General features: G+C 57.1%; 4 protein-coding genes across 9 annotated transcripts; 3 read left to right on the plus strand and 1 right to left on the minus strand.

Annotated features, from left to right (window-relative positions):
* The first annotated feature begins 2,396 nt into the window (after positions 1–2,396).
* Positions 2,397–7,819, plus strand: STMN1 (stathmin 1). Of its 3 annotated transcripts, none has more exons than XM_064731636.1 (5): positions 2,397–2,420; positions 5,181–5,251; positions 5,883–6,055; positions 6,673–6,864; positions 7,307–7,819. In XM_064731636.1, the coding sequence occupies exons 2-5, from the start codon at positions 5,239–5,241 to the stop codon at positions 7,373–7,375; spliced, it is 447 nt and encodes a 148-aa protein (XP_064587706.1). In that variant the 5' UTR covers positions 2,397–2,420; positions 5,181–5,238; the 3' UTR covers positions 7,376–7,819. The 3 variants fall into 3 exon arrangements, with proteins under 3 accessions (XP_064587706.1, XP_064587705.1, XP_064587708.1); XM_064731635.1 differs by lacking the exon at positions 2,397–2,420 and adding an exon at positions 3,623–3,734; XM_064731638.1 differs by lacking the exon at positions 2,397–2,420 and adding an exon at positions 4,533–4,838.
* A 1,976-nt stretch (positions 7,820–9,795) lies between these two features.
* On the plus strand, positions 9,796–12,984 carry PAQR7 (progestin and adipoQ receptor family member 7). Of its 4 annotated transcripts, none has more exons than XM_064731816.1 (2): positions 9,796–10,247; positions 11,714–12,984. In XM_064731816.1, exon 2 carries the CDS (start codon positions 11,767–11,769, stop codon positions 12,796–12,798), a length of 1,032 nt encoding a protein of 343 aa, XP_064587886.1. In that variant the 5' UTR covers positions 9,796–10,247; positions 11,714–11,766; the 3' UTR covers positions 12,799–12,984. The 4 variants fall into 4 exon arrangements, with proteins under 4 accessions (XP_064587886.1, XP_064587885.1, XP_064587887.1 ...); XM_064731815.1 differs by having other exon boundaries at positions 11,736–12,984; XM_064731817.1 differs by lacking the exon at positions 9,796–10,247 and adding an exon at positions 10,254–10,766 and having other exon boundaries at positions 11,736–12,984.
* Positions 12,985–13,790: 806 nt separating this feature from the next.
* On the plus strand, positions 13,791–16,182 carry LOC135457174 (uncharacterized protein DDB_G0284459-like). Its single transcript, XM_064731572.1, has 3 exons — positions 13,791–14,029; positions 14,340–14,487; positions 15,117–16,182. The coding sequence occupies exons 1-3, from the start codon at positions 13,940–13,942 to the stop codon at positions 16,061–16,063; spliced, it is 1,185 nt and encodes a 394-aa protein (XP_064587642.1). The 5' UTR covers positions 13,791–13,939; the 3' UTR covers positions 16,064–16,182.
* Positions 16,183–16,453: 271 nt separating this feature from the next.
* MTFR1L (mitochondrial fission regulator 1 like) lies at positions 16,454–21,873 on the minus strand. Its single transcript, XM_064731573.1, has 7 exons — positions 21,764–21,873; positions 21,588–21,650; positions 20,872–20,976; positions 19,793–19,902; positions 19,081–19,292; positions 18,233–18,554; positions 16,454–17,303 (listed from the first exon to the last, which is right to left on the minus strand). The coding sequence occupies exons 2-7, from the start codon at positions 21,600–21,602 to the stop codon at positions 17,198–17,200; spliced, it is 870 nt and encodes a 289-aa protein (XP_064587643.1). The 5' UTR covers positions 21,603–21,650; positions 21,764–21,873; the 3' UTR covers positions 16,454–17,197.
* Between the last annotated feature and the right edge of the window lie 401 nt (positions 21,874–22,274).

A 22,274-nucleotide genomic window follows, 5' to 3' on the forward strand; every position in this document is an offset into this window, starting at 1 on the left:
TCAGAAAATCAAGGATTTTTGAGGTTTGAAAAAAAACCTGTGAGGTCATTGAGCGGATTGGAAGAGATCTCATAGCCCTTCCCCATCTCTGAGTTCCTTTGAAAATTATTAAAATTCAATAACTCCTGGTTATTAAATCTCTCCAGATGACCCACTCAGGTCGGATAATACATTGGATTTCTAGTTTTAAAATAAACTTTGCTAATTCAGGGCTGCTGCCAGCATCACCAAGCCAGGTGCTCTCAAACATCCTCTGATGAACAAATAAGCTGTCACTGCCTCCACCAGCCCCAGCGCTTTGGGCTGGCAATTTAACACCCAGAAACCACATTTTCCTACTGGAGATTAAATATTTTTGCAAGTTAAAAGAGCTGCCGTGGGCTGAGTCGTCACCTAATTGTGTCAGTCTCTTTGTGGGGTGTTTTGATAAGCACATCAGAGCTCAGGCTTTCATCTTTGGGCTCACGTCACGTCCCAAATTCACACCCAGCAGGATCCCTCTGGATTTTGGTGTCCCACCCTGAGCAGAAGGGGCTGGGATGGAGCTGAGGGGGCTCAGGTTGGGATTTTGGTGGGGTTGAACCCCCAAGAACACATTTGGGCTGGGTTCTCCATGGCCACTGCTCATATTCCTGATTTACAGAGCCTTTGTCCTTTTTCTCTGTGAATTTCTCCTGCTGGGATCCTTTATTTTCCTCAAAAGGCAGAAATTCATCCATCAGAAATTCGTCCTGATGTTAAATTTGGTGTTGAAATGGTGTTTCTCTGCTCCAACCCATTTTGGGGCTAAACGTGACGTGTTGGGGGAAGCTCCTGCCACTGCTGCCTGCTCTCTCAGTGGTAAAACTGGAATTAAAGCAGAAATTAAAAAGCTTTTTTGTTGGTGATAAGGAATCCAGCAGATAAAAACCGCCCCAGCCACACGCTGAGGAGGGGAGAGCCTGTTTGGAACCGCAGTAAAATGTGTCAATAAACACAAATCAAATGCAAATTAAATAAAAGCTTTTCATGCACTCCATTCTCCTCGAGATCAGACAGAAATAAATGCCACACAAACAAACGGGGTTTATGAAACGCTCCAAAAATAAAACCACTCTTGCAACAGGGCCAAAAAACGAGATTTTCTCCGTGTCTTTGCACCTGCTGGGGGCTCTTGTTCCTCTCTGGGTGTCAGAGCAGAGCTCAGGGGATTTTGTGGTTCAGATCAGAACCAGCAGTGGCAGGGGCTGGGGAAGAGCCTCGTCCCAAAAGATAGGGCATGGAAAAATCCCAGAGCCGAGAGCAGCTCCCAAATCCTCTCTGCCAATGAGTTTCCTCTTACATAAGAGAGTTCTCACCCCAAGGAAATATTTTTGGCTTTTAAGCCAGTCTGCAAAGTAAGGTAAGCTGCAGACAGGTGGGTATTTTTTGTAATTTTTTTTCCTTTTGTTATTTCTTTTTTCTTCCCTTTTTTTCTTATTTTTCCCCCTTTTTCCCCTTATTTTTCTTATTTTTCCTTTTTTTTCTTATTTTTCTTATTTTTTTTCCTTTATTTTTTTCTTTTTTCTTTTTTCTTTTTTCTTTTTTCTTATGTTTTTTTTCCTTTTCTTTCTTTATGCCTTCCTTTTTCCCCCCAGAAAATCACCCAGGAAGTGCTGCCATGACTCCTACCTTTCTCTCAGCCTGCATCCCTCCTTTTCAAAGGCTGAAAAGGAAATTTCCTCCTCCCCTCCACTGATCAAAGCCCTCACACAGGTACATCCCAAAAGCCCCGAGCCCAGGAATCCCCATTTCCTCAGGGAAATCCTGGGATCATCCCAGGATAAGCTCATTGATTGCCTCAAAAGCATTAATATTAAAGCCTCCACCCCACTGTTGGGCTGCACGGGTGATAATTAATAAATTAAAATAAAGTCCAGCACAGCCTGTTGGAAAGGGCTGCTTTGTCCCCCATAGTGTTTAATAAATTAATAAATGATAATAAAGTCCAACACAGCCTGGTGACAGGGGCTGCTTTGTCCCCCACAGTGTTTAATAGATTAATAAATGGTTAATAAATTAAAATAAAGTCCAACTGCTTTGTCCCCCCAGTGTTCCATCCAAGCCCTCACTGTTTTCCACGTGTTCTGGGGGTGTCGTGGATGGGATTTCCCTGGGCTGGATCTGCCAGCAGTGATCCCCAAAAAGGGATCATTGGCCCCAAAAGGCCCAGCAGGTTCCAGGGTTCAGGTCTGGGGTCTGGGATCCCAAAAATCTTCCATCCCCCTGCTGGAAAATGGCTCTTGCTTGGCCACCGTGCCTCTCCCAGTTCCAGCAGCTCGGCGGCTGGATGTGGTTTCCATGGAAATAGACGTCAGATCAGCAAGAACCAGGGCCAGCCTTTAAAATAATCTCTGTTTTGAAAGCTCCCTGCCTTTCTGTCACAATATTAACCTTCAAAGGTAGGAGCCCTCTCTTTTTGGTGCAGAATCGTTGGGATTAGGAGGGTGCTCGGTGACGGGGGGGGACCCAGAAAATCAGGGTTTTTGGGATAGAGGGTGTGGAGGCTGCAGTGGAGGATTGCGCTGTGTGTCCATCTGCCTTTTGTGTGATTGACTCTTGGTGTGGAAACCACCACGGGACTGATTGGTGAGGGATGGAGTGAGTTTGTTGGGAGCAGTTTTGGGAGTGAGGAGCTTCCAGAGGGGTGCCCTGGGAGGGGAAGGTCCCTATGGAGCTACCGTGCCTGTTCCATGGGATCTGCACAATTGGGGTTTGCTCTGGGTGGCCCCAAATACTGTGGGTGTGGTGGCTCTGTGGTGGCTGTGACCCCGAGACGACCAAAGGGACTCAGTGGTCGTCTTGGTGATGACCAAGAGCCCAGCCCTGAGGTTATGGTGGCCCTGAGGTGGCCGTGCCCTTACCTAGGTGACCATGGCTCTGAGGTGACCACGGCCGTAGACCATGGCCATGAGGTGACCATGGCTTTGAGGAGACCCTGGCCATGATGTGACCATGGTCATGACGTGACCATGATCTTGTGGTGACCATGGCTCTGGGTGACCATGGATCATGACCATGGCCATGAGGTGACCGTGGATCTGGGGTTACCATGGCCGTGAGGTGACCATGGATGTAACATGACCGTGGCCATGAGGTGAACATGGATCTAACATGGCCATGGCTGTGAGGTGACCGTAGCTCTGGGTGGCCATGGCCGTGGGGTGACCATGGATCTGACATGACCGTGGCTGTGACGTGACCATGGATCTAACATGACCGGATCTGAGGGAACCATGGATCTGACTTGACCATGTCCATGAGATGGCCGCAGCTGTGGTCAACCCAGCCACAGCTCCACTCTGACCATTCCCCCCATCGGGCCAGACACCCCTGACCGCAGCACAGGCCCTGACACCCCCGTCCGCCCCCCCAGACACAAAGGGAATCCCAGCCGCTCGGGGGGCAGGGGCGGGATCGCAGTGTGGGGCTCTGGGGGGCCCCGCAGCCCCGGTGCGGCCCGGGCCGAGCTCGGGGGCCGCCGCCCCCCGCCGTGGGCGAACTACAATTCCCGGCATGCCCCTCGCGGCCGGGGGCGCGTTCGAGAGGGGGTGGGCGCGAGCCCCCCACAGCCCCCCCTCCCCCGGCGGGCGGCACGTGCCGGCGGGCTCGGCCAATCGGGGCGGGGCGGGGCGGGTCACGTGCCTTTGTTTGGCGCTTTTGTGCGCGGCGGGGCGGGCGCGAGCGGAGTGTGGCCGGAGCGGCGGCGCGGGCAGGTGGGTGCGCGGCGGGGCTGCCGCGGGGGAGCGGGCACGGGCGGGCCACGGCCGCGGGGCCCCCCTGCCGCACCTTCCGCGTCTCGAGAGGGCTGGAGGAAGGAGAGGGGGGAAGTGTCGGTGCTTCTCGGGGGTCCGGCGCGCCGTTGATACGGGCGGCGGAGGGGTCCCCAGGGTGGGTGTCAAGGTGAGGGGGGGCTGCGGAGCGCTTCTCGGGCGCTCGGGGCGGCGGTCGCTTTTGTCCCCGCTCGCGGACATCGCGTCGCCGCCGGTTTTGGAGCGTTGCGGTGACAAAGGGAGGGGAGACAATGGGGGGGATTCCTCGTATGCGTCCGTGTTCCCCCCGCGCCCCGATCGCGGAGGGGAACGGGGTGGCTATTGTCCCTCAGCGAGGGGCGACGCCCTACCCGCGGCAGCGGCGCCCCCTCCCCTCCCCGCCATTGTTAGTGGGGAAGGGGCGGTATCCGGGCGGCCGCGCCCCGACGCCATCGAGCCGTAGGGGACCCTGCCGGAGCGCCCTGTCCCGGTGTCGCTGCCCAGCGCTCCCCGTCCCCTTCGCCCCTGAGGGGCTGAGGCGGAGGGGGGGGGGAGCGGCCCCGCACCTGAGGCGGGGGGCGGCAGGTGCCCGGATGTTGGCGCTGGCCCCGCCCCCTCCCTCGAGCCCCCTCGCGCGGGCGCGCGCGCGCGCTCTCCCCGGCCGTTTGAATTCGGTGCGGTTGGAGGGGCGGGGGCGGGCCGGGGGCGGGGCCTCCGATGGCGCCTCGGCGGCGATTGGCTGCGGCCGCGGGGGGCGGGGCCAGAGCCGCGCGGTCCCCGCTCCGCGCCCCGGCCCCGCCCGGACCCCGATCCGAGCCCCTCAAACCCCCCCCAAAAAAACCCTTTTTTGTCGATTTTATTTTAAACGGCTTCTAGACCTTTTTCTGGCGCTTTTTTACGGCGCTCCGTTTTCACGAGGTGTGCTGGGCGGTGTACGCCCTCGCTGTCTGCCGCGGTGTGAAGCATCTGACTTGAGCTGCGCAATTAAAACCGAATTTTAAATGAGCTCGATTGCGCACATTTCAGATCCTTCGGGAGTGGCAGGGATCCTAGCCGTGCTGTCCTGTGGTGCGTCATTTTTGTATTCTGCGAGCTCTTTTATGTGTGTGAGAGCAGTGAAATCCCCACAGCCCCTTGCTAAAACAGGGGTCTTTGTTCGAGTCCCTTAAGGTGGAATAAAACAGATTGAAGATGCTCGAATATCACACAGATCCTGCAACGCCAGTAATTCCATAACCTCTCCAGTATTCCCAGCACTGCCCATCAGCTGCACAAAATGCCTGGAATCACTGACTGCAGTGACCTACCTTGTCTGCCTTTTGTTCAGCAGCTCTGATTCTGTTCAGTTTTTATTAGAAGGAGCAGGATCCCTGTGCTGGCTGTTGAAAGGCACATCTCTTTGTTACCTAGGAACCCACCTGACTGACCTTCTCCCAGGCTTGGCTTCTGGATTCTGATTTTCTTAGCCATGGCTACTTCTGGTAGGTAGAATCCTGTGCTAAACGCTCTTGTGTCTTTTTTTTTTGTTGCCTCCCCATTTCCTCAGGAATAACTTAAACCCCAAATGTAGTGAAACGAGCTGCTGTCAGCAGGCTTTTCTCCCGTCTTGGGCGAGGCTGCTGGAGCTGGGTGGTTGTGAAAACACCCCAAAAGAGGAGTCTGGCAGCAGATGGGCTGCAGCTCCCTGCTGCCATCTGCTCCTCGGCAGAGCTGGCTGTCACCGAGACATCTCGGGGAGCACGCGGGTGCAGCTGACACCCTGCACATTCCTCCCAAATCCCTTTTCGTCCTTCTCGGCTCGCTCAGGTTGCAGCCTGCAAATTCATCCTCAGGTTTGTCACTGGTTCAATGATTTTGGATTGAACTAAAGGATTTGTTTGCACCATTGGGATGTTGAGGGCTAAATTAAAACAGCAGGTTGCTTGGGTGATGCAGGATCGAGGAAGGGTTGCAAAGGAAATTTCCTCATTTTAACAGTATTGCTGTGCTGCAAACAGAACTCCTGTCCTGGCTGCCCTCCCTCAGGTGCTGAATTTTGGAAGGGTGTTGTTAATCCACCTGAGGCAGCTCCTGCACTAAACACTGGTTTTTCTGGCTTTGCCCGTGTTCCAGACATCCAGGTGAAGGAGCTGGAGAAGCGAGCCTCCGGGCAGGCCTTTGAGCTGATCCTCAGCCCCCGCTCCAAAGAGGCCGTGGCAGAGTTCCCTCTGTCCCCCCCCAAGAAGAAGGATGTGTCCCTGGAGGAGATCCAGAAGAAGTTGGAAGCAGCTGAGGAGAGACGCAAGGTAAGGCTGGAGCAGCTGGAGTGAGCTCTGCTCCACCACTTCTGGGGCTCTCTTTTCATTTGTTTCTTGGGATAAGTGGGGTTTTTTATGTCAAACTGCATATTAATGGAATTTATTAATGAAATCCTTGGGGCTCGTGTGAAGCTTTATGGCCATGATTTTGATCCCAAAGAGATTCTGAAGAAAAACTGGGAGTGAACGTAGCTGAGAGGGGCAGCTCTTTCAGGAAGAAGCTGTTTTTCTTGTCTTTTAACACCAGAACAGATGAATTTTCTCCCAGAAAACGCAGCAGTGAATCTGTAATGAGCAGTTGGGGAATAAATTGTCTGAGTGATGAAAGATGTGGCTGGGGGTGCAGCCTGGAGCCCCGAGGGTGGCAAGGCTTTGATTGAAGTGAGCCTGACCTGAATCTCAGTGAGAGGGGAGGATCTTCAAGGAAAATTCTTTCAATATTAACATCAAAAAAAAAAAAAAAAAATCCATGTTCCCTCTCCAGAACAATCCCATTTAACAAGATGTGCAATGGCAGGTGAGGGGCAGGTCCTGAGGGAGGGTGGGAGCCCCAGGAGCTGAGTGTGCACCCCAGGGCTCCCCTCAGCCTGGCCCTGTCTCCCCAGTCCCACGAGGCAGAAGTGCTGAAGCAGCTGGCCGAGAAGAGGGAGCACGAGAAGGAGGTGCTGCAGAAAGCCATCGAGGAGAACAACAACTTCAGCAAAATGGCAGAGGAGAAGCTGACCCACAAAATGGAAGCCAACAAAGAGAACCGTGAGGCACAAATGGCTGCCAAGCTGGAGCGCTTGCGGGAGAAGGTGGGTGTGGAGCCCTGCCAGGGGAGCTGCCCCTGCTGGGAAAAGGGGGTAAAAAACCCCAAAAAAAAGGTGGGGAGGGCATGGTGTGGTTGGGGAATCTGCAGAATTCCAGCTGTGTGGGGCTGGATGGAGCTGGGGCAGCCTCTGTGCCCCTCAGTGGTGTGGAGCCCCCTGTCCTCAGAGCTCACAGCCCCTGTGCTGCCGTTTTTCTCTCCTGTGCTGTTTTCTGTGTGTTTTCAGCCCCTGTGCGCGTTTTCAGGCCTGTGTGCCGTTTTTCTTCCTGTGCTGTTTTGCCTGTCTGCGTTTCTCTCTGTGCTGCTGTTTTTCAGCCCCTGTGCTGGTGTTTTTCTCTCCCGTGCCGTTTTTCTCTCCCGTGCCGTTTTTCTCTCCTGTGCTGTTTTTCTCTCCTGTGCTGTTTTTCAGCCCCTGTGCTGTTTTCCAGGACAAGCACGTGGAAGAGGTCCGAAAGAACAAAGAAGGCAAAGACCCCGGCGAGGCCGAGACCGACTGACTGCGCTCTGGCAACTGACTCTCCCCCTCCTCCAAATATCCAAAGACTGTACTGGCCAGTGGTTTTATCTTTGGTTTTGGTTCGGTTATATATATATTTCTTTTTTTTTACGTTTCTTAGAAACTGATGTAGAACTGTAAAATTAGATCCAAACTGTACACTTGCTTTGGGGGCTAGAGGGGAGACCTTCCATGTGTCACTTTTCTAAAGTGTTGTCTTTCCAGTGTAGCTTTTTCTTCTTGTTGCATCCTTTTCTACGCCAGTGCACTCGCTCCTGGGTTGATGGCGAGTACTGTATCAGCTCTGTAAGACCTTTGTGCAAGGAATCTCTGGTAACTGTTCCATGCTCAATATCTGTTACACTTCAAACAAAATTCTCTGACTGTCCAGTCTGCTAAAATCCTGCTGTAACAAGTGACTCAATAAAGCTGCACAGTGCTGTTATCTGCTGCCTCCTCAGGAGCCAGGGCTGGGTGCAGGGCCAGGGCCAGGCCATTGTCCTGGGCTGTGACAATCGGGGCTTTGTGTCACACCTCAGCTGGGGCTGTTTGTGTCCCGGGCTTTGGGACACAACAAACGGCCCTTGTGGCGCTGGGGGGACACGGGGGACAGCAGGACCTGCAAGGGCACCGGGGCACAAGAATCATTTCTGTGCTGGGATGGAGCAGCCCTTGCCCACAGCCTGCTCTGTTTGTTCCTTGGGGCTGGGAGAAAGGGGAGGGCTCTGAGGAATGATAATTTTTAGGTGGATTTGGAACAAAATCTTTGTGTTGTACCCCAAACTCTTCCCCTGAGGGTACCCACAGGTCCCTGGGGTGTGAGCAGGCACCATCACCCTCCCCAAAACCACCCTGGGGTGCCACAGCCCATGGAGGTGGCACTGCTGGCACTGCTCTCTGTCCTTCTCTGTCCTTGGCTCCCAGGTTTGTTCTCAGTTTAACTCCACACCCAGAGCACCTGAAGGTGGAAAATCCGTAGAGAATTGATTTTCTTAAGGAACTCGGGGAGTCCTGGCCCACTGGACTCTGGTCTGGGGTGTGGTGGAGAAGGAGCCTCAGCTCAGGACATTTTTCCCGTGTCCCCCTGGGCTCTGCTGAGCTCAGCTGCTCTTACCCCAGAGGAGCAGCAGCAGGACAGAGCCCCGGAGCGCGCCCGGCCCTGCCCTGAGGGATTTCCAGCAGGACACAGCCCCGGAGCTCCGAGGGATTTGCTGCAGGTTTGGAGGGACGGGAGAGGCTGTGCTGCTCCCTGCTGGGCTCGGGGCTCCTCGGCACGGCCCGGCAGCGAGGGAGGAACCGGAGGGTCTGCCTGGGAATGGGGGCAGAACCTGCCCAGAGATGGTGCCAGGTCTGTCTGGGGATGGGGTCAGAATTGTCTGGGGATGGGGTCAGACTCTGTCCCGAAATAGGGCCAGGGTTTGCCTGGGGCTGGGGTCAGGGTCTGCCCCACAAGATGAGGGCAGGCAAACAGGGCTGAACTTTGTCTCAAAGCTTGTGAGTGCAGCCAGGAGCGAGGCTGAGCACCTTGGCACAGTGTAATGGAGGCTGGAGCAGCTCCCGAGTACAAAATGAGGCACAATCAGCAATCAAACCCCCCCAGATCTTCATCTTAATGCAGTTACCTGCTGAGGAAAGAGTGTCCCCAATGCCATGTGGGGTTTTTTCTCCTCTCTCCAAACGTGGGGGAGGAGAGTGGCAGCTCTGCCAAGCCCCAAATGCTGCTGGAGCCCGAATGGATGCTAAAAGCGAGGTTTAGGCTTGCCAGAGCTGTCAGAGCTCGCTCGGGGCCTTCTGTTCCCTCCTCCTCCTTCTGCTGCACGTGTGTGTGTGCCGAGGGGGGCTCAGCGGGGCTGCGGGGCCCCCCGGGGGTCTCTGGGTGCCCCTGGGGGGAATTTGGGGGGTGGGAGGGAGACTGGGGGTGCTTGGAGGGAGAGGACAGCAGCGACCTGGGCAGGGAATGGGAGGGGAATGATCAGGGCAGGAAAACAGAACTGGGGATCCCTCTGGGGAGAGCTGGGCTGGAAACAGGTTCCATAATAATAATAATAATATAATTGATAATATTTATAATAATAATAGTAATAATAATTTAAACAATAATTTTTAAAGCTTCTTCCAGCTGCCGAGGGAGGGAGGGAGGGATGCAGAGCCGTGCTGGGGCTGCAAAGGGAGGAGCAGCTCCAAGGGGCTGCGACCCCCGGGACCCCCGGCCGGGAGGGACCGCTCTGCAGGTGCCGGGGCGGGGCCGGGGGTCCCCGCGATGGGAGGGGAACCAAAACCCGCCGGGGCAGGGAGAACCATCCCAGGCTCTGCGGGGCTCAGGTGGAACGGGGGCTGATCAAACCCGCGGTGGATGGATGGAAAATGAGAGCCGTGAGCGCTTTGGGAGGCTCGGGGAGGCTGTGCCGCTGCGCGGCGGGAGCAACCAGCGCTGGAAACAGCCGGGGGCGAGCCTTTATCATCGCACAAAAATCCAGCGGGTGGGGTGGATGCTGGCGGGCAGAGGAAGCGCTGCGGAGGAAACGCCGGCGGCTGAGGCAGCGTTAGCGCAGCCCTGCGGAGGCGCGGGCTGGTGTTTGGAGCGCCGGGCACATGCGGGAATTTCCAGGATGCGCTCCCGTCATAACGGAGCGTTGCTCAAGGCTCCGTAGTTGGGAAGAGCTCGGTTGAAATCCTGCTCCGACAAGTTCTGGAGCAGCCGAAGTAAACACCGCTCCCTTCCCCTGCTGCTGCTGGCACGGCATCTCCCGGGGCCGCCTTTCCCGCAGGAATTTCCCTCCTGGGAGCCGCGCAGGGGTCGAGCTGAGAGAGCCGAGAGCTGAGAACCGAGTGAGAGCCGAGCCCCGAGCCCCCCGCCCTGCGCCCCGCACCAGGCAAGTTCTCCGGGCACGGTTTGCTCCGAGCTGCCCGCGGGATTTGGGTCACAACAGCTGAATTTGGCAGGTTCTGCCTTGGCCCTCTCGGGTGCTGCGTTCAGAGCAGGAGGGAGTTCGGGGCTGAATTTCCCCTGGCAGCCCCAGAGGGCGGCGGCTCTTCGGGAGGGTTCGGGGGTGGCCGGGGTGAGGTCCTGCCCCAGCCGGGCCTCTCCGACCCGGCCAGGTGGGCAAAGGGCACTGGGAGGGAAATGGAGCAGCAGAGAGCCCGCTTTGTTTTCCTTTCTGCATCGGTGCCCCTTGGATTCAGGCAGGAATGAGTTACAGCCGAACTTTGATGGGGAAATTACAGAGTTTTTTAAAACAAACAGTCCCATCCCCACCTCCTCCTGTTCCCAAACTTTGAAGAGCTTTTTCCTGTCCCTGAAATGAGGGCACTTGTCTGGGGCTGAGGCACAGAGCAGCACTGGAGCTGGACCTGAACCAGGTTTTCTTCAGGACTTGTCTGAGCAAGAGCAGGTAAAGAATCTCAGAAAGTTTTTATGAAAAGGCCGAAGAAGCTGGCAGGGCTGCCTTGCACTGGGTAAGGACAGCAGATTCCAAAAGGTAAATATGGAAATTCCTGCTCACAAAGATTGCACTGCTGGACCTCAGTGTGCAACAGGGCCACGATGTGGGAAGCTGCTTGGGGAATCAGGAGCTGAGAAAAGGAGGTAAAACTCCAAACACAGGAACTGCAGCCTCTGTTACGTGTTGGTATTTGTAAGGACAAACTCTGCAAACAGTTTACAGGAGGGGGAATCTGCAGTGGGAGGTTTGTTTGGGATGCTTGGCTTGTTTAGCTGTTCCCAAACCACAGGGAGGGGGTGAGCCAGGCACTGGTGTGTCCTGGTGTGTTCATTATTGTCATTTAACCCCAGCCTCGTGTCCTTGGGGCTGCCCACACAGCAGAGGCACCTCGGGGGCTCTTGAATCTCCCTCCGGCCTCCTTTTTGTCACTGTTATTGGGGATTCCACAGGAAAACCCCAACCAGAGCATTTAAACACCCCCTGCTTGTTGATTATTTGTGACCGTGTTCGCAGGGGTCCCAGGATGAGGGAAGAGACGAGGATCTGACTCCATGTTTTGGAAGGCTTGATTTATTATTTTATTATATATATTATATTAAAACTATACTTAAAGAATAGAAGAAAGGATTTAATCAGAAGGCTGGCTAAGGATAGAATAGGAAAGAATGAATAAGAAAGGCTTGTGGCTCGGACAGAGAGTCTGATCCAGCTGACTGTGCTTGGCCATTAATTAGAAACAAGCACATGAGACCAATCCCAGATGCACCTGTTGCATTCCACAGCAGCAGATAATCAATGTTTGCATTTCATTCCTGAGGCTTCTCAGGAGGAAAAACCCTAAGGAAAGGATTTTCCATAAAGATGCCTGTGATAATAATTACATTAAATCCCCACAGCAGAACTCTCTCTCCCTCCCAGAGGTAACGAGGACGCGGAGTTTGGCCTCGCCATGGCCACGGTGGTGCCGGGGAAGCTGAGCCAGCTCCTGCTCAGCGTGAGGCAGCTGCCGGGGCTGCCGGGGCCGCTGTCGCCGGGCACGGTGAGCAGCGCCGAGGTGCCCGCCGTGTTCTGGAAGCCCTACATCCACCGCGGCTACCGGCCCGTGCGCCAGACCTGGCGCTATTACTTCTCCACGCTGTTCCAGCAGCACAACGAGGCCGTGAACGTGTGGTCGCACCTGGCGGCCGCGCTGGCGCTGCTGCTGCGCCTGCTGCGCCTCTGGCAGCGCGTGGACTTCGGGCAGGACGCGCACGCCCGGCCCCTGCTCATCATCCTGGCCGCCGCCATCACCTACCTGACCTTCAGCAGCCTGGCGCACCTGCTGCAGGCCAAGTCCGAGTTCTGGCACTACAGCTTCTTCTTCATGGACTACGTGGGGGTGGCCGTGTACCAGTACGGCAGTGCCCTGGGCCACTTCTACTACGCCATCGAGCCGGGCTGGCACCGCCGTGTCCGCGGCTTCTTCCTGCCGCTGGCGGCGGCGCTGGCCTGGCTGTCGTGCGCCGGCTCCTGCTACGCCAAGTTCCGCTTCCACCCGCGCTGCCCGCTGCCCGGGCGCCTGTGCCAGGAGCTGCCCTCGGGGCTGGCCTACCTGCTGGACATCAGCCCCGTGCTGCACCGCCTCGCCACGGCCGCGCGCCCCGACCCTGCCCTGCTCTACCACAAGTGCCAGGTGCTCTTCTTCCTCCTGGCCGCCTTCTTCTTCTCCCACCCCTACCCCGAGAAGTGGTTCCCGGGCCGGTGCCACTTCGTGGGGCAGAGCCACCAGATCTTCCACGTGTTCCTGGTGCTGTGCACGCTGGCGCAGATCGAGGCCGTGGTGCTGGACTACGAGTCCAGGAGGGAGATCTACTCCTCCCTGCAGCGGGGCCTGGCTCACGACTTCTCTGCCCTGTTCCTGCTCACCGTCGCCTGCTCCGTCCTCACAGCCGCCTACATGGCCCGCAGGGTGAGGCACAAGCTGGGCCTCAAGGAGGAGTAAAGGGAAAATGAGCTCAGCCCAAACCCAGCCCCAAGCCCCCAGATGCTGCTTCAGGAACTGTTATTCAGCAAGTGCTTTCTGTAAGAATGAGAGATGCTTTAATGCTTTTTTAATCCAGCCTAAGTTCCAACTTGCTCACAGAATGTGCAGGGTTCAGTTCAGCTCTGAATAAACAGTTGGAACAAAGTGTCCGTGTGCCCTGATGGGCTGGGGAGGCGCTGGGAGACTGCCAGGGCTCCCAGCACGAGATAAGGAGAGGCCATCTGGCCCCTGTCAGACTCCAAACCATGGAAACAGACCAGGGCGAGGCTGGTTAAACCACTGAGGTGACAAATTAATTTAATATCACGTCAGGCCCCTCCTGCAGGGCTGAGGGAGTTGTTCAGAGCTGTCCATGCAGTGCCAGGCGCTGTCCTTTACCCGCTGGGAGCAGCACGGGCACGGCCCTGGTGCTATAGGAGCCGCAGGACCGGGTCAGGCTGGGAACAGGCGGGTGTGGGGATCCCGCTGTGGATCCGGGGCAAAGCCGGGGCCGTTCTGTCGCCCCCAATCCGCCTTCGGGCCCCGCTCCGGCCGCTCTGGGGAGGCCCAGCCGCCACCGTCCCTTATATAGGCATGGGCGTGGTCTCATTACACATATGGCCCCGCCTCTCATCTCCCATTGGACTGTTCCCTCAGACAGAGCGTGCGCATTGCGGCTTCTGGGCGGGGCACACATGGCACCGCCCCTCATCTCCCATTGGTCCATTTCCTCAGGCAGCGCGTGCGCAGTGGTTCTCAAAGGGTGGGGCATATATAGCTCCGCCCCTCATCTCCCATTGGTCCGTTCCTGCGGGCGGCGCGTGCGCAGTGCGCGTTGAGGGCGGGGCCGGCGCGAGCGGGAAAACGCGAACCGGGAAACGGGAAAAACCGGAACCGGAACCGCGGAACGGGAACGGAGCGGGAAAAACCGGAACCGGGGAACGGGAAAATCCGGAACCGGAACCGGGAAACGGGAAAAACCGGAACCGGAACCTCGGAACGGGAACGGAGCGGGAAAAACCGGAACCGGGGAACGGGAAAATCCGGAACCGGAACAGGGAACGGACCGGGAAAAACTGGAACTGGGAACCGGTCCCGGGGAGCCCCCGGCAGCCCCGGGATGAGGCGGCGGCGCGGGGGCGGCGCGGCCCCGGCCGAGGCCTGCGGGGTGTGGCTGGACACGGCGGAGCTGAAGCGGGGCCGGGCGCGGGTGAGGCCCTGAGGGAACCGGGGGGGTCGGGCCGGCACCGGGAGCACCGGGAACCCCCAGAGATCCCCCGGGCCGGGCTGAGGCGCTGCCATCGAACCCTGGGGCTCGTTCGGGGCCTGGGGAGGGGAGGCTGATGCTTTGCTAATTATTAATAATTACTAATTAATATCAAATGATAACGGCTTATCCAGCATTGTGATGCTGTACAATGAAGGCGGGAGCTGTGCCCCATCGCTGGGAGAGGGGCACAGTCGGTTTTATTTTAATTTCAATTTTTATTTTAATATTTTTCCCGTGTTTTTCCCCACAGCCCCTCACGCTCAGAGCACCCAGAAGTGCAGGGAGGAAGCAGAGCCTGGGGCTGCTCCCACAGCCCGGCAGCGGGGACAGCATCGGCCCCAGGCACAGCTCCAGCTCCTGGCAGAGCTCCATCCTCAGCTTCTTCAGCCCCCAGCCAGGTACCTGGGCAGGGACTCAGCCTCACAACCCCAGCTCTGCTCTCCTGGCTGGGCAGAAAATCCTGGGCATTTTGAGGGGCACAGAGCAAAGGTTGGAACTCCCAGGAAGGAGGAGCTGGATGGCCCTGGGCACTTGGATTTTATATGGAATTATTTCAGAGGTAAAACTTGGATTTTATATGGAATTATTTCAGGGTATAACTTGGATTTTCTATGAAATTATTTCAGGGTATAACTTGGATTTTCTATGATATTATTTCAGGGTATAACTTGGATTTTCTATGGAATTATTTCAGGGTAAAACTTGGATTTTTCTATGGAATTATTTCAGGGTCTAATTTGGATTTTCTATGAAATTATTCCAGGTTTACTTGGTTTACTTGGATTTCTAGATATTATTTCAGGGCATAACTTGGATTTTCTATGGAATGATTTCAGAGTATAACTTGGATTTTCTATGAGATTATTTCTGAGTGAGGCCAGGGCAGAGCTGGGGAGTTCTGGGGGTTTTTGGTGATTCTGGGCAGGAGCTGCAGCTCTGGGGACAGCCCTGGGGACACTCAGGGATGCTCTGGGGTGGTTAACCCTGGGGAATGGCTCTGTTTTCACTGATTCCCTGTTGTTTGCAGATGACAAAGAGAACATCAGGCCCGCTGCTCGCTGTGAGGAACCCAGGGTGAAGATCCTGCCCCTGCCCCAGCTGGAGGGAGCCCAGCAGGAGCCCCCCGGGGCTGGGCAGGGCCTGCAGGGCCCAGCCCGGGCAGCACAAACAGCGCTGGAGCTCAGGGTGGGCTCCCAGGGGCTCAGCAGAGCCTCCCCCGGCGCTGGGGGGCATTCCTGGGACAAACCCTGGGTGTCCCCTGCAGGAACGGCCCCAGGGGCCAGGACAGCTCTGCCCTGCCCCAGAGCCGGGGCTGGGGGCACAAACCCGGCCCTGGGGGCTGCTCCCGGCCGGGGCTGCTGCTCCACACAGAGCCCGGGCACAGCACAGCCCCTGCGGGAGCGGGGCCAGGTCCGGGTGGGGCCCTGCAGGGAGAGCCAGGGCTGCAGGGACAGGGACAGGGACAGGGACTGGGACAGTGCCCACAGGGACAGGGACAGCCCCAACAGGGACAGGGACACCCAGAGCCCCAACAGGGACAGGGGCAGGGACTGGGACAGGGACTGGGACAGTGCCCACAGGGACAGGGACAGCCCCAACAGGGACAGGGACAGGGACAGTGCCCACAGGGACAGGGACAGCCCCAGGGCCACCCCCTGCCTCTCCAGGGACAGGGACAGGAACAGTGCCCACAGGGACAGCCCCAGGCAGGTCCTGTGCCAGGGGAGCAGGGACAGGGACAGTGCCCACAGGGACAGGGACACCCAGAGCCCCGACAGGGACAGGGCCAAGGACAGGGCCAGCCCCAGGGACACCCCCAGCCCCACCTGGACCTCCCCCAGCCCCTCCAGGGACAGGGACAGCCCCAGGTTCCCCCTCAGGGTCACCCCCAGCCCCCCGGAGCCCCCCGAGCTGGGCTCTGAGCCCCTGTTCACGCAGGACTCAGAAGGGAACAGGGTCATCAAGCACTGGTGAGAGCCCAGCCTGGCCCTGCAGTGCTCACAGAGGGGAGGGAACCCCCTGGTGCAGCCCCCAGCTCCTGTTTGTTCTCATGGATGCTGCTTTAATCCAAATAAAAGTTGCAGTTTGTTTCTTTTTGGCTCTGGCTGTGTCCCTGGAGCTCGTTCCCAGGGCAGGGAGTGCTGAGAGCTCCATCTCCACCAAACCCCCCCAAATCCTGGAGCAGAGCTCCCTAAAAATGGGAATTCTCACATCTTCTCTCTGCTACACCAGTCTCTTCTTCTCTGGTTTTTGAGGTGGGGATGATCTCATTTTTCAAGGAGGATGGAGAAAGCCCCTGGCACCCGAATATTTGTGATTCCAGCCCCACCCCGAGCCCATCAATAACCCCACAGACCATCAGTGTCTTATTAAGGCTCCATTTTATAGAAAGGAAACAAAAATGCCATTTTAAATACAGCCATGGGGGCACTGCAGGGAAGGTGGAGCTGGGGAGAGCTCTGGGTGAGGGGGAGCTGCAGCCACAGCCAGGCCAAGCCCCTGCCCTGTTCTGCCACACACAGACCCTGGGGAGGCGCAGTAAAACACAGGCTGGGGGCACAGGGGCTTCAGTTAAATTAGTGGCAGGAAATTAAGGCCATTCTGTCATGCAACTGTGGCTGATCTGTGAGGGAATGAACACCCAGGGCACAGGAAACCCCTCAGACCGGAGCCAGGGGGGTTTTGGGGAAATAAAATCCCTTTTCCCACCATGATCCAACAGTCCCAGAGGGCTGGGAGCACCCAGGAGCTCGTTCTCAGGGTAAATAAAAACTGGGGTTTGTCCTGTTCAAACTGGGCAGGGAACTGGTTCTGTCCTTGCAGCCCAGTGCTGAACTGGAACCTAAGGAAAAGTGCAGGAACAAAGAACTCATCCAGCAGCACTCCAGGAGATCCTCACCAACACCAAACACAGCTGGGAAACAGCTCCCATCTTCTTAAAAAGGATTTTCTTAAATAGAACAACACGTGGCAAACACATCAAATCCAACTCCTGACCAGGTGTCCGTGCACAAACCATTGATCAATAAAAGAGGCAGAAGGCTCAGTCCTGGGGAGAAGGCAGCTACTGTGGAGGAGCTTGTGGGAGCGGAGCTGAGGGCAGCAGCATCACTTCTCCTTCAGGGCCAGGTCCTCGTCCTTGAGGGCAAACTTCCTCCTGAGCACCTCTGCAATGAGCACGGCCGGGTCCTCCTGCTTCAGGGACGGGCGGCTCCTGAGGGGACAAAACTCACTGCAATCAGCCCAAAACTCAGCCCAAAACTCACTGCAATCAGCCCAAAACTCAGCCCAAAACTCACTGCAATCAGCCCAAAACTCAGCCCAAAACTCACTGCAATCAGCCCAAAACTCACTGCAATCAGCCCAAAACTCAGCCCAAAACTCACTGCAATCAGCCCAAAACTCAGCCCAAAACTCACTGCAATCAGCCCAAAACTCACTGCAATCAGCCCAAAACTCAGCACAAAACTCAGCCCAAAACTCACTGCAATCAGCCCAAAACTCACTGCAATCAGCCCAAAACTCACTGCAATCAGCCCAAAACTCACTGCAGACAGCCCAAATTCCTCGCTGACAGCTCTGCCTGGCTCCTGAGGGACAGAATTCACTGCAGTGAGCCCAAAACTCAATGCAGACAGCACAGAACTCACTGCAGACAGCCCAAAACTCACTGCACTCAGTCCTGACAGGACCCAAATTCCTCATTGACAGCCCTGCCTGGATCCTGAGGAGCACAGAGCACAGAATTCACTGCAATCAGCCCAAATTCCTCACTGGGACACAGGACAGAATCCTCACTGCAGTCAGCCCTGACAGGACCCAAATTCTTCACTGACAGGGCCCAAACTCCTGCCTGACAGCCCTGCCTGGATCCTGAGGGGCACAGAACTCACTGCAGTCAGCCCTGAACAACAAAACCCAGCAATGAACAACAAAACCCAGCAATGAGTTACCAATTCTGCTCCAAGGAGGTATCTCCCCCATGAAAATTCTCCATTATTTCCTATCCCAGAAAGGCCAAAACCCCAGGAACGAGTTACCAACATCTCATTTCCCCAGGAATGGAGCAGCTCCAGCCCAGTGCCTGCCCAGGCTCTGCACGGATTCCACTCAGAATTAAGGAGAATTTCAGGAAGCACTCACAAGTCCTTGCTCTGCTTCATCCTATGAATGTCCTTGAGAATCCCCATCATGTCAGCGAAGCTGCTGGCCTTGGACAGGGACACCGAGTCCTCCTCGTCGGGCTCGCGGGGCTCGGGCCGGCCCTCGGCGGCGCCGCAGAGCGGCGGCAGCTCCAGCTCGGCCACCGAGGGCGCCTCGGGGCTCTCCAGCTCCGCCTCCTCCTCCGTGATGTCGCTGATGACGAAGGACGTGGTGGACTGGAAGGAGGGCCCGAAGCAGTGCACGGGAGAGGAGGCGTTGGAGCTGCCCGGAGACAACAGGTCCGGGGTCAGCTGGGCCGAGGCTGGGACAGAGAGCGGGAGGTGGGAGGGTGAGCTCACAGCAACAGAGTGTAAAACCAAACAAAATATAAAACCTGAGCTGCCCCCAGGGCCAGCGCCCACCGAGGGAACTGCTGGGAACCAGCCCTGAATGAACCTGGAGGAACCCAGGGAGATGCTGAGAATCAGCCCAGAGTGAGCCTGAGGAACCCAGGGCTCAGCCCCCAAAAGTAAATCAGGTGAACCATTAAACAAAATACCTTTTTACAGAAAAACTTTTTTGTATTGTATTGTATTACAAAATACTTTTCACAAAAATCAATTGTGTCTTGTTTATACATTTGAGTCTTGTAGTGAGACTGAAGATTTGGCACCCTGAATGCAGCTGCTGCTTTGGAATTTATCTAATTTATCTGGTTCATACAGATACTGATCCATGCTGGTCAGCAGTGGTGGAGGAGTGAGGAAAGAATGTAAAAGGCAGGGTAAATGTTGGGAAAACAGCCCAGAGGGAGCCAGGGCTCAGCCCCAGCAGGAACCCGGCCCTACCTGACTGTGCAGCCACGATTTTGGCGATCTGGCTCCGCAGGTGGCTCAGCTCATCCTGCAGCTCCGTGGTCCTGCTCAGGGCTGGCAAGCCAGGCTTCTTCAGGGCCAGCAGCTTCTCCTCCTGCTTCCTCAGGTTGGGCACCGAGGCGTTCCTCTGGATCACCGTGAAGGGACTCGGCTTCCACTTGTGCTTCAGAGGGCGAGTGTCACTTCTGGGGACACAAAACTGTCAGAACTGAGGCCACACCTCCCCTGCGGGCAGCAGAGCTGGGACAAAACCCTGTCAGGAACTGGGGCCAAACCTGGCCATGACAAAGCCTGGCACAGCCTGAGGGCAGCAGAGCCTCCAAGGAAACAAACGAAGCCTCTGTGTCCCCTCAGAGAGCACAGAGCACCAGGAACACAGGAAACTGTGGCTGCCCCTGCATCCCTGCAAGTGTCTCCAGGGGCATTTCAGTCCTGGGAGAGCTCAACCCTTCCTCGCCAGAAAACCCCTTGGAGCAGCAGTTACAGTGCACAGAGCAGGACACTGAGCACAGAGCAGGCTCCTGGCACTTCCCACAGGAATTCCTCTCCAGGTACTTTGTCATTTTTCCCCCTCTCTGGGTAAAAATGTCTCTCAAGAGGCACCACATGGGACCCTGAGGGGACTGGAAGCTGTGGCCATGAGAGCAGAGTGTGGCTCTGTGCCAGAAGAGCAGAGGAAACCAACCTGACCCTGGCGTAGGTCTCCTCATCGTCAGCGGCGATCCACACGATGTCAGCCAGGGTGGGCACGGGGGGCACATCCCCCAGGTACAGATCTGACACACTGGGCAGCACCTGGCAGGGGGAAATGCTGCTGAGGAGAGGGTGTTTGTTCTCCTGGAGCTGCCCCAGGTGTGCTGCCAGAGCCCCTGTGCTGTGGGCAGCTGGGTCAGGCACACACACAGCAGCAATTCCAGCAGTTTCCTTAAATTTGCACAATTGTTTGAGGTTTTGGACCAGGGAAATAAATCCTTCCCTGGGCCAGCTGCTGCTCCTTCCTGCTGTGTGAGTGAGGCAGGAGGGGACACCTGATCCAGGCCAGGCGCTGCCAAGGCCACGTGCCACCCTCTGCCACTCCAAGGGTGACATCAGGGACTCCACAGTCCTGGAACAGCCCCAGAGGGCACCTGGCCCCTTGGAGGTCACACAGCAAAACCCTGGGGCAGCAGCTCCACCTTTCCATCTCCCTCAGCTCAGGCACTGCCTGAGCAGGGATTTCCGATGTAGCAGGTAGGGCCTGGCGTTCGGAAGATCTCGTGATGTTACGGGAAGACAGGGCCCCTGCCCCCTTAGATAAGAAAATTAACATAGGAATGTAGCCCCCTGAATCAGATGCCAGTAACTTTCCATTTGCCCAGTAACTTTCCATCCCTACTAACCATAGATGGTAAAGACAGACCCCCACCTGACGTAGAAGCCCCCTAGACTATAAAACCCCACGGGAAGAGAGAATAAAGGCCTTTGATCCTCCACCATATTGGTGTCCGCGTGTTTCTTAGGCCCGAGCGACCCTGGGGAAGGGGATCGCCGTGCTGTTTCCCGAAACCAGGCCGCCTGCCTTGTATCAGAAAGCAACATTCCTCACGCTGCCAGAGGTCACTTTACAAGAACGGAATTCAAGAAAAATAAATTACAAAAAGAATTCCTAAACTTCACCATACTGGTGTAGGTTTTGTGGCTGCAGCTCTGCAGACGTGTGGGGGCAGAGCAGCCCTGCTGGCAGTGCCCTGTGCTGCCCCAGGTGCCCAGGCAGGGGACACTCACCTCGAAGGTGGCCCTGGGACAGGGCTTCAGGGGCAGGTTGGAGCCGATCATCCTGACCACGCTGCGAGCTGAGCCATGGGGCTTGTTCTGCCAGATGGGGATGGTCTGCAGGGACACAGCACGCTCAGCACCGCACCCAGGCCCTCCCTGGAATTCATTCAGCTGGAAATTCTCCTCAGCTGTCAGGGGCTATCTCTGACTTGTTATCTGTTCACTTGTCACTGAGAACCTGGCGGTAACTGAGGTTAGCAGCTGGTTTGGAGCTCCCAGGACACTTCTGGGCTGCAGCCAAAGGGTGAAGTGCTCTGCCCATGAGAGCTCCTGGGGCAGGAACAGCACCAGGCCCTGCACAGGGAACAGCACGGTGCCAAAGCTCAGCCCACAGCTCACCCAACAATCCATTTATTGCTGGAGCTCCTCTGTGCTCTGAGCACTCTCCATGCTGACACACCTGAAACTCCTGAGGAGCCCTGAACCCTTGGGCTGGGGCAGGGAGGGGACAGAGCTCTCTCTGCCTGGGGACAGGGACTGGGGCTGGGAGGGGACAGATCTCTGCCTGGGGACAGATCTCTGCCATCTCTGCCCGGGGACAGGGGCGGGGGCAGTGCCCGGGAGCTGCTGCTGGGGAACCGCGGCAGGGGAAGGTTCTGGGGCAGCCCTGGAGGTGCCGGGGGCAGTGTCGGGGCAGTGCCCGCTGTCCCGCCCGTGTCACTCACGGCCTCCGCGTCCATGTCCGCCTGCTCAGCGCCGGCCGCTCATCGCACCCGCTCCGCCGCTCACTGCAACAACAGCGGGGGCTCAGCACGGCCCGGCCCGGCCCGGCCCGGCTCCCCGGCCCCTCACGGCCCGGTCCGGCTCCCCGGCCCCTCACGGCCCGGCCCGGCCCCGGTACCTGCGGGCCGGCGGCGCAGCTCGGCCCCGCTGCCAGCGCCCGCTCCGCCGCCATCCCCGGAACCAGAACCGGGCCCGCCCCGCGCCTTCCGGGGCCGCAGCGCCTGCGCCGGGAACAGCGAGGGGACAGCCCGGGGACAACGGGACAGCCCGGGGCAGGGGGACATCCCGGTGTAAAGGCACACTGGGGACACCCCTTTGCAGGGGGGACATCCGGGGACACCGTGGTACATAGGGACACCCAGGTGTAAAGGGACATTGGGGACACCCCGGTGCAGGGGGAGACTGGGGACATCCCTGTGTAAAGGGACATTGGGGCACCCCTGAGTAAAGGCACACTGGGGACACTCAGGTGTAAAGGGGACATTTGGAACACCCCGGTGCCGAGGGGACACCCCGATACAAAGGGACACTGGGGACACCCCTGTGTAAAGGGACACTGGGGACACCCAGGTGTAGAGGGGACACTGGAAACACCCGGTGTAAAGGGACACTCCTGTGTAAAGGCACAC

Source organism: Zonotrichia leucophrys, chromosome 23 (genome assembly GCF_028769735.1).
Source record: "Zonotrichia leucophrys gambelii isolate GWCS_2022_RI chromosome 23, RI_Zleu_2.0, whole genome shotgun sequence".
Lineage (NCBI taxonomy): Eukaryota > Metazoa > Chordata > Aves > Passeriformes > Passerellidae > Zonotrichia > Zonotrichia leucophrys.

Bases quoted from the DNA above. Each gene is read 5' to 3' on its own strand.
- STMN1 (XM_064731636.1), top strand. The intron at 6,056-6,672 runs GTAAGGCTGGAG...CTGTCTCCCCAG, and splicing joins CAGCTGAGGAGAGACGCAAG to TCCCACGAGGCAGAAGTGCT. The intron at 6,865-7,306 runs GTGGGTGTGGAG...GCTGTTTTCCAG, and splicing joins TGGAGCGCTTGCGGGAGAAG to GACAAGCACGTGGAAGAGGT.
- PAQR7 (XM_064731816.1), top strand. From the start codon at position 11,767: ATGGCCACGGTGGTGCCGGGGAAGCTGAGCCAGCTCCTGCTCAGCGTG.
- LOC135457174 (XM_064731572.1), top strand. From the start codon at position 13,940: ATGAGGCGGCGGCGCGGGGGCGGCGCGGCCCCGGCCGAGGCCTGCGGG. The intron at 14,030-14,339 runs GTGAGGCCCTGA...TTTTCCCCACAG, and splicing joins TGAAGCGGGGCCGGGCGCGG to CCCCTCACGCTCAGAGCACC. The intron at 14,488-15,116 runs GTACCTGGGCAG...TGTTGTTTGCAG, and splicing joins CTTCTTCAGCCCCCAGCCAG to ATGACAAAGAGAACATCAGG.
- MTFR1L (XM_064731573.1), bottom strand. The intron at 19,903-20,871 runs GTGAGTGTCCCC...TCCCCCTGCCAG, and splicing joins GTCCCAGGGCCACCTTCGAG to GTGCTGCCCAGTGTGTCAGA. The intron at 18,555-19,080 runs GTAGGGCCGGGT...TCTCTGTCCCAG, and splicing joins AATCGTGGCTGCACAGTCAG to CCTCGGCCCAGCTGACCCCG.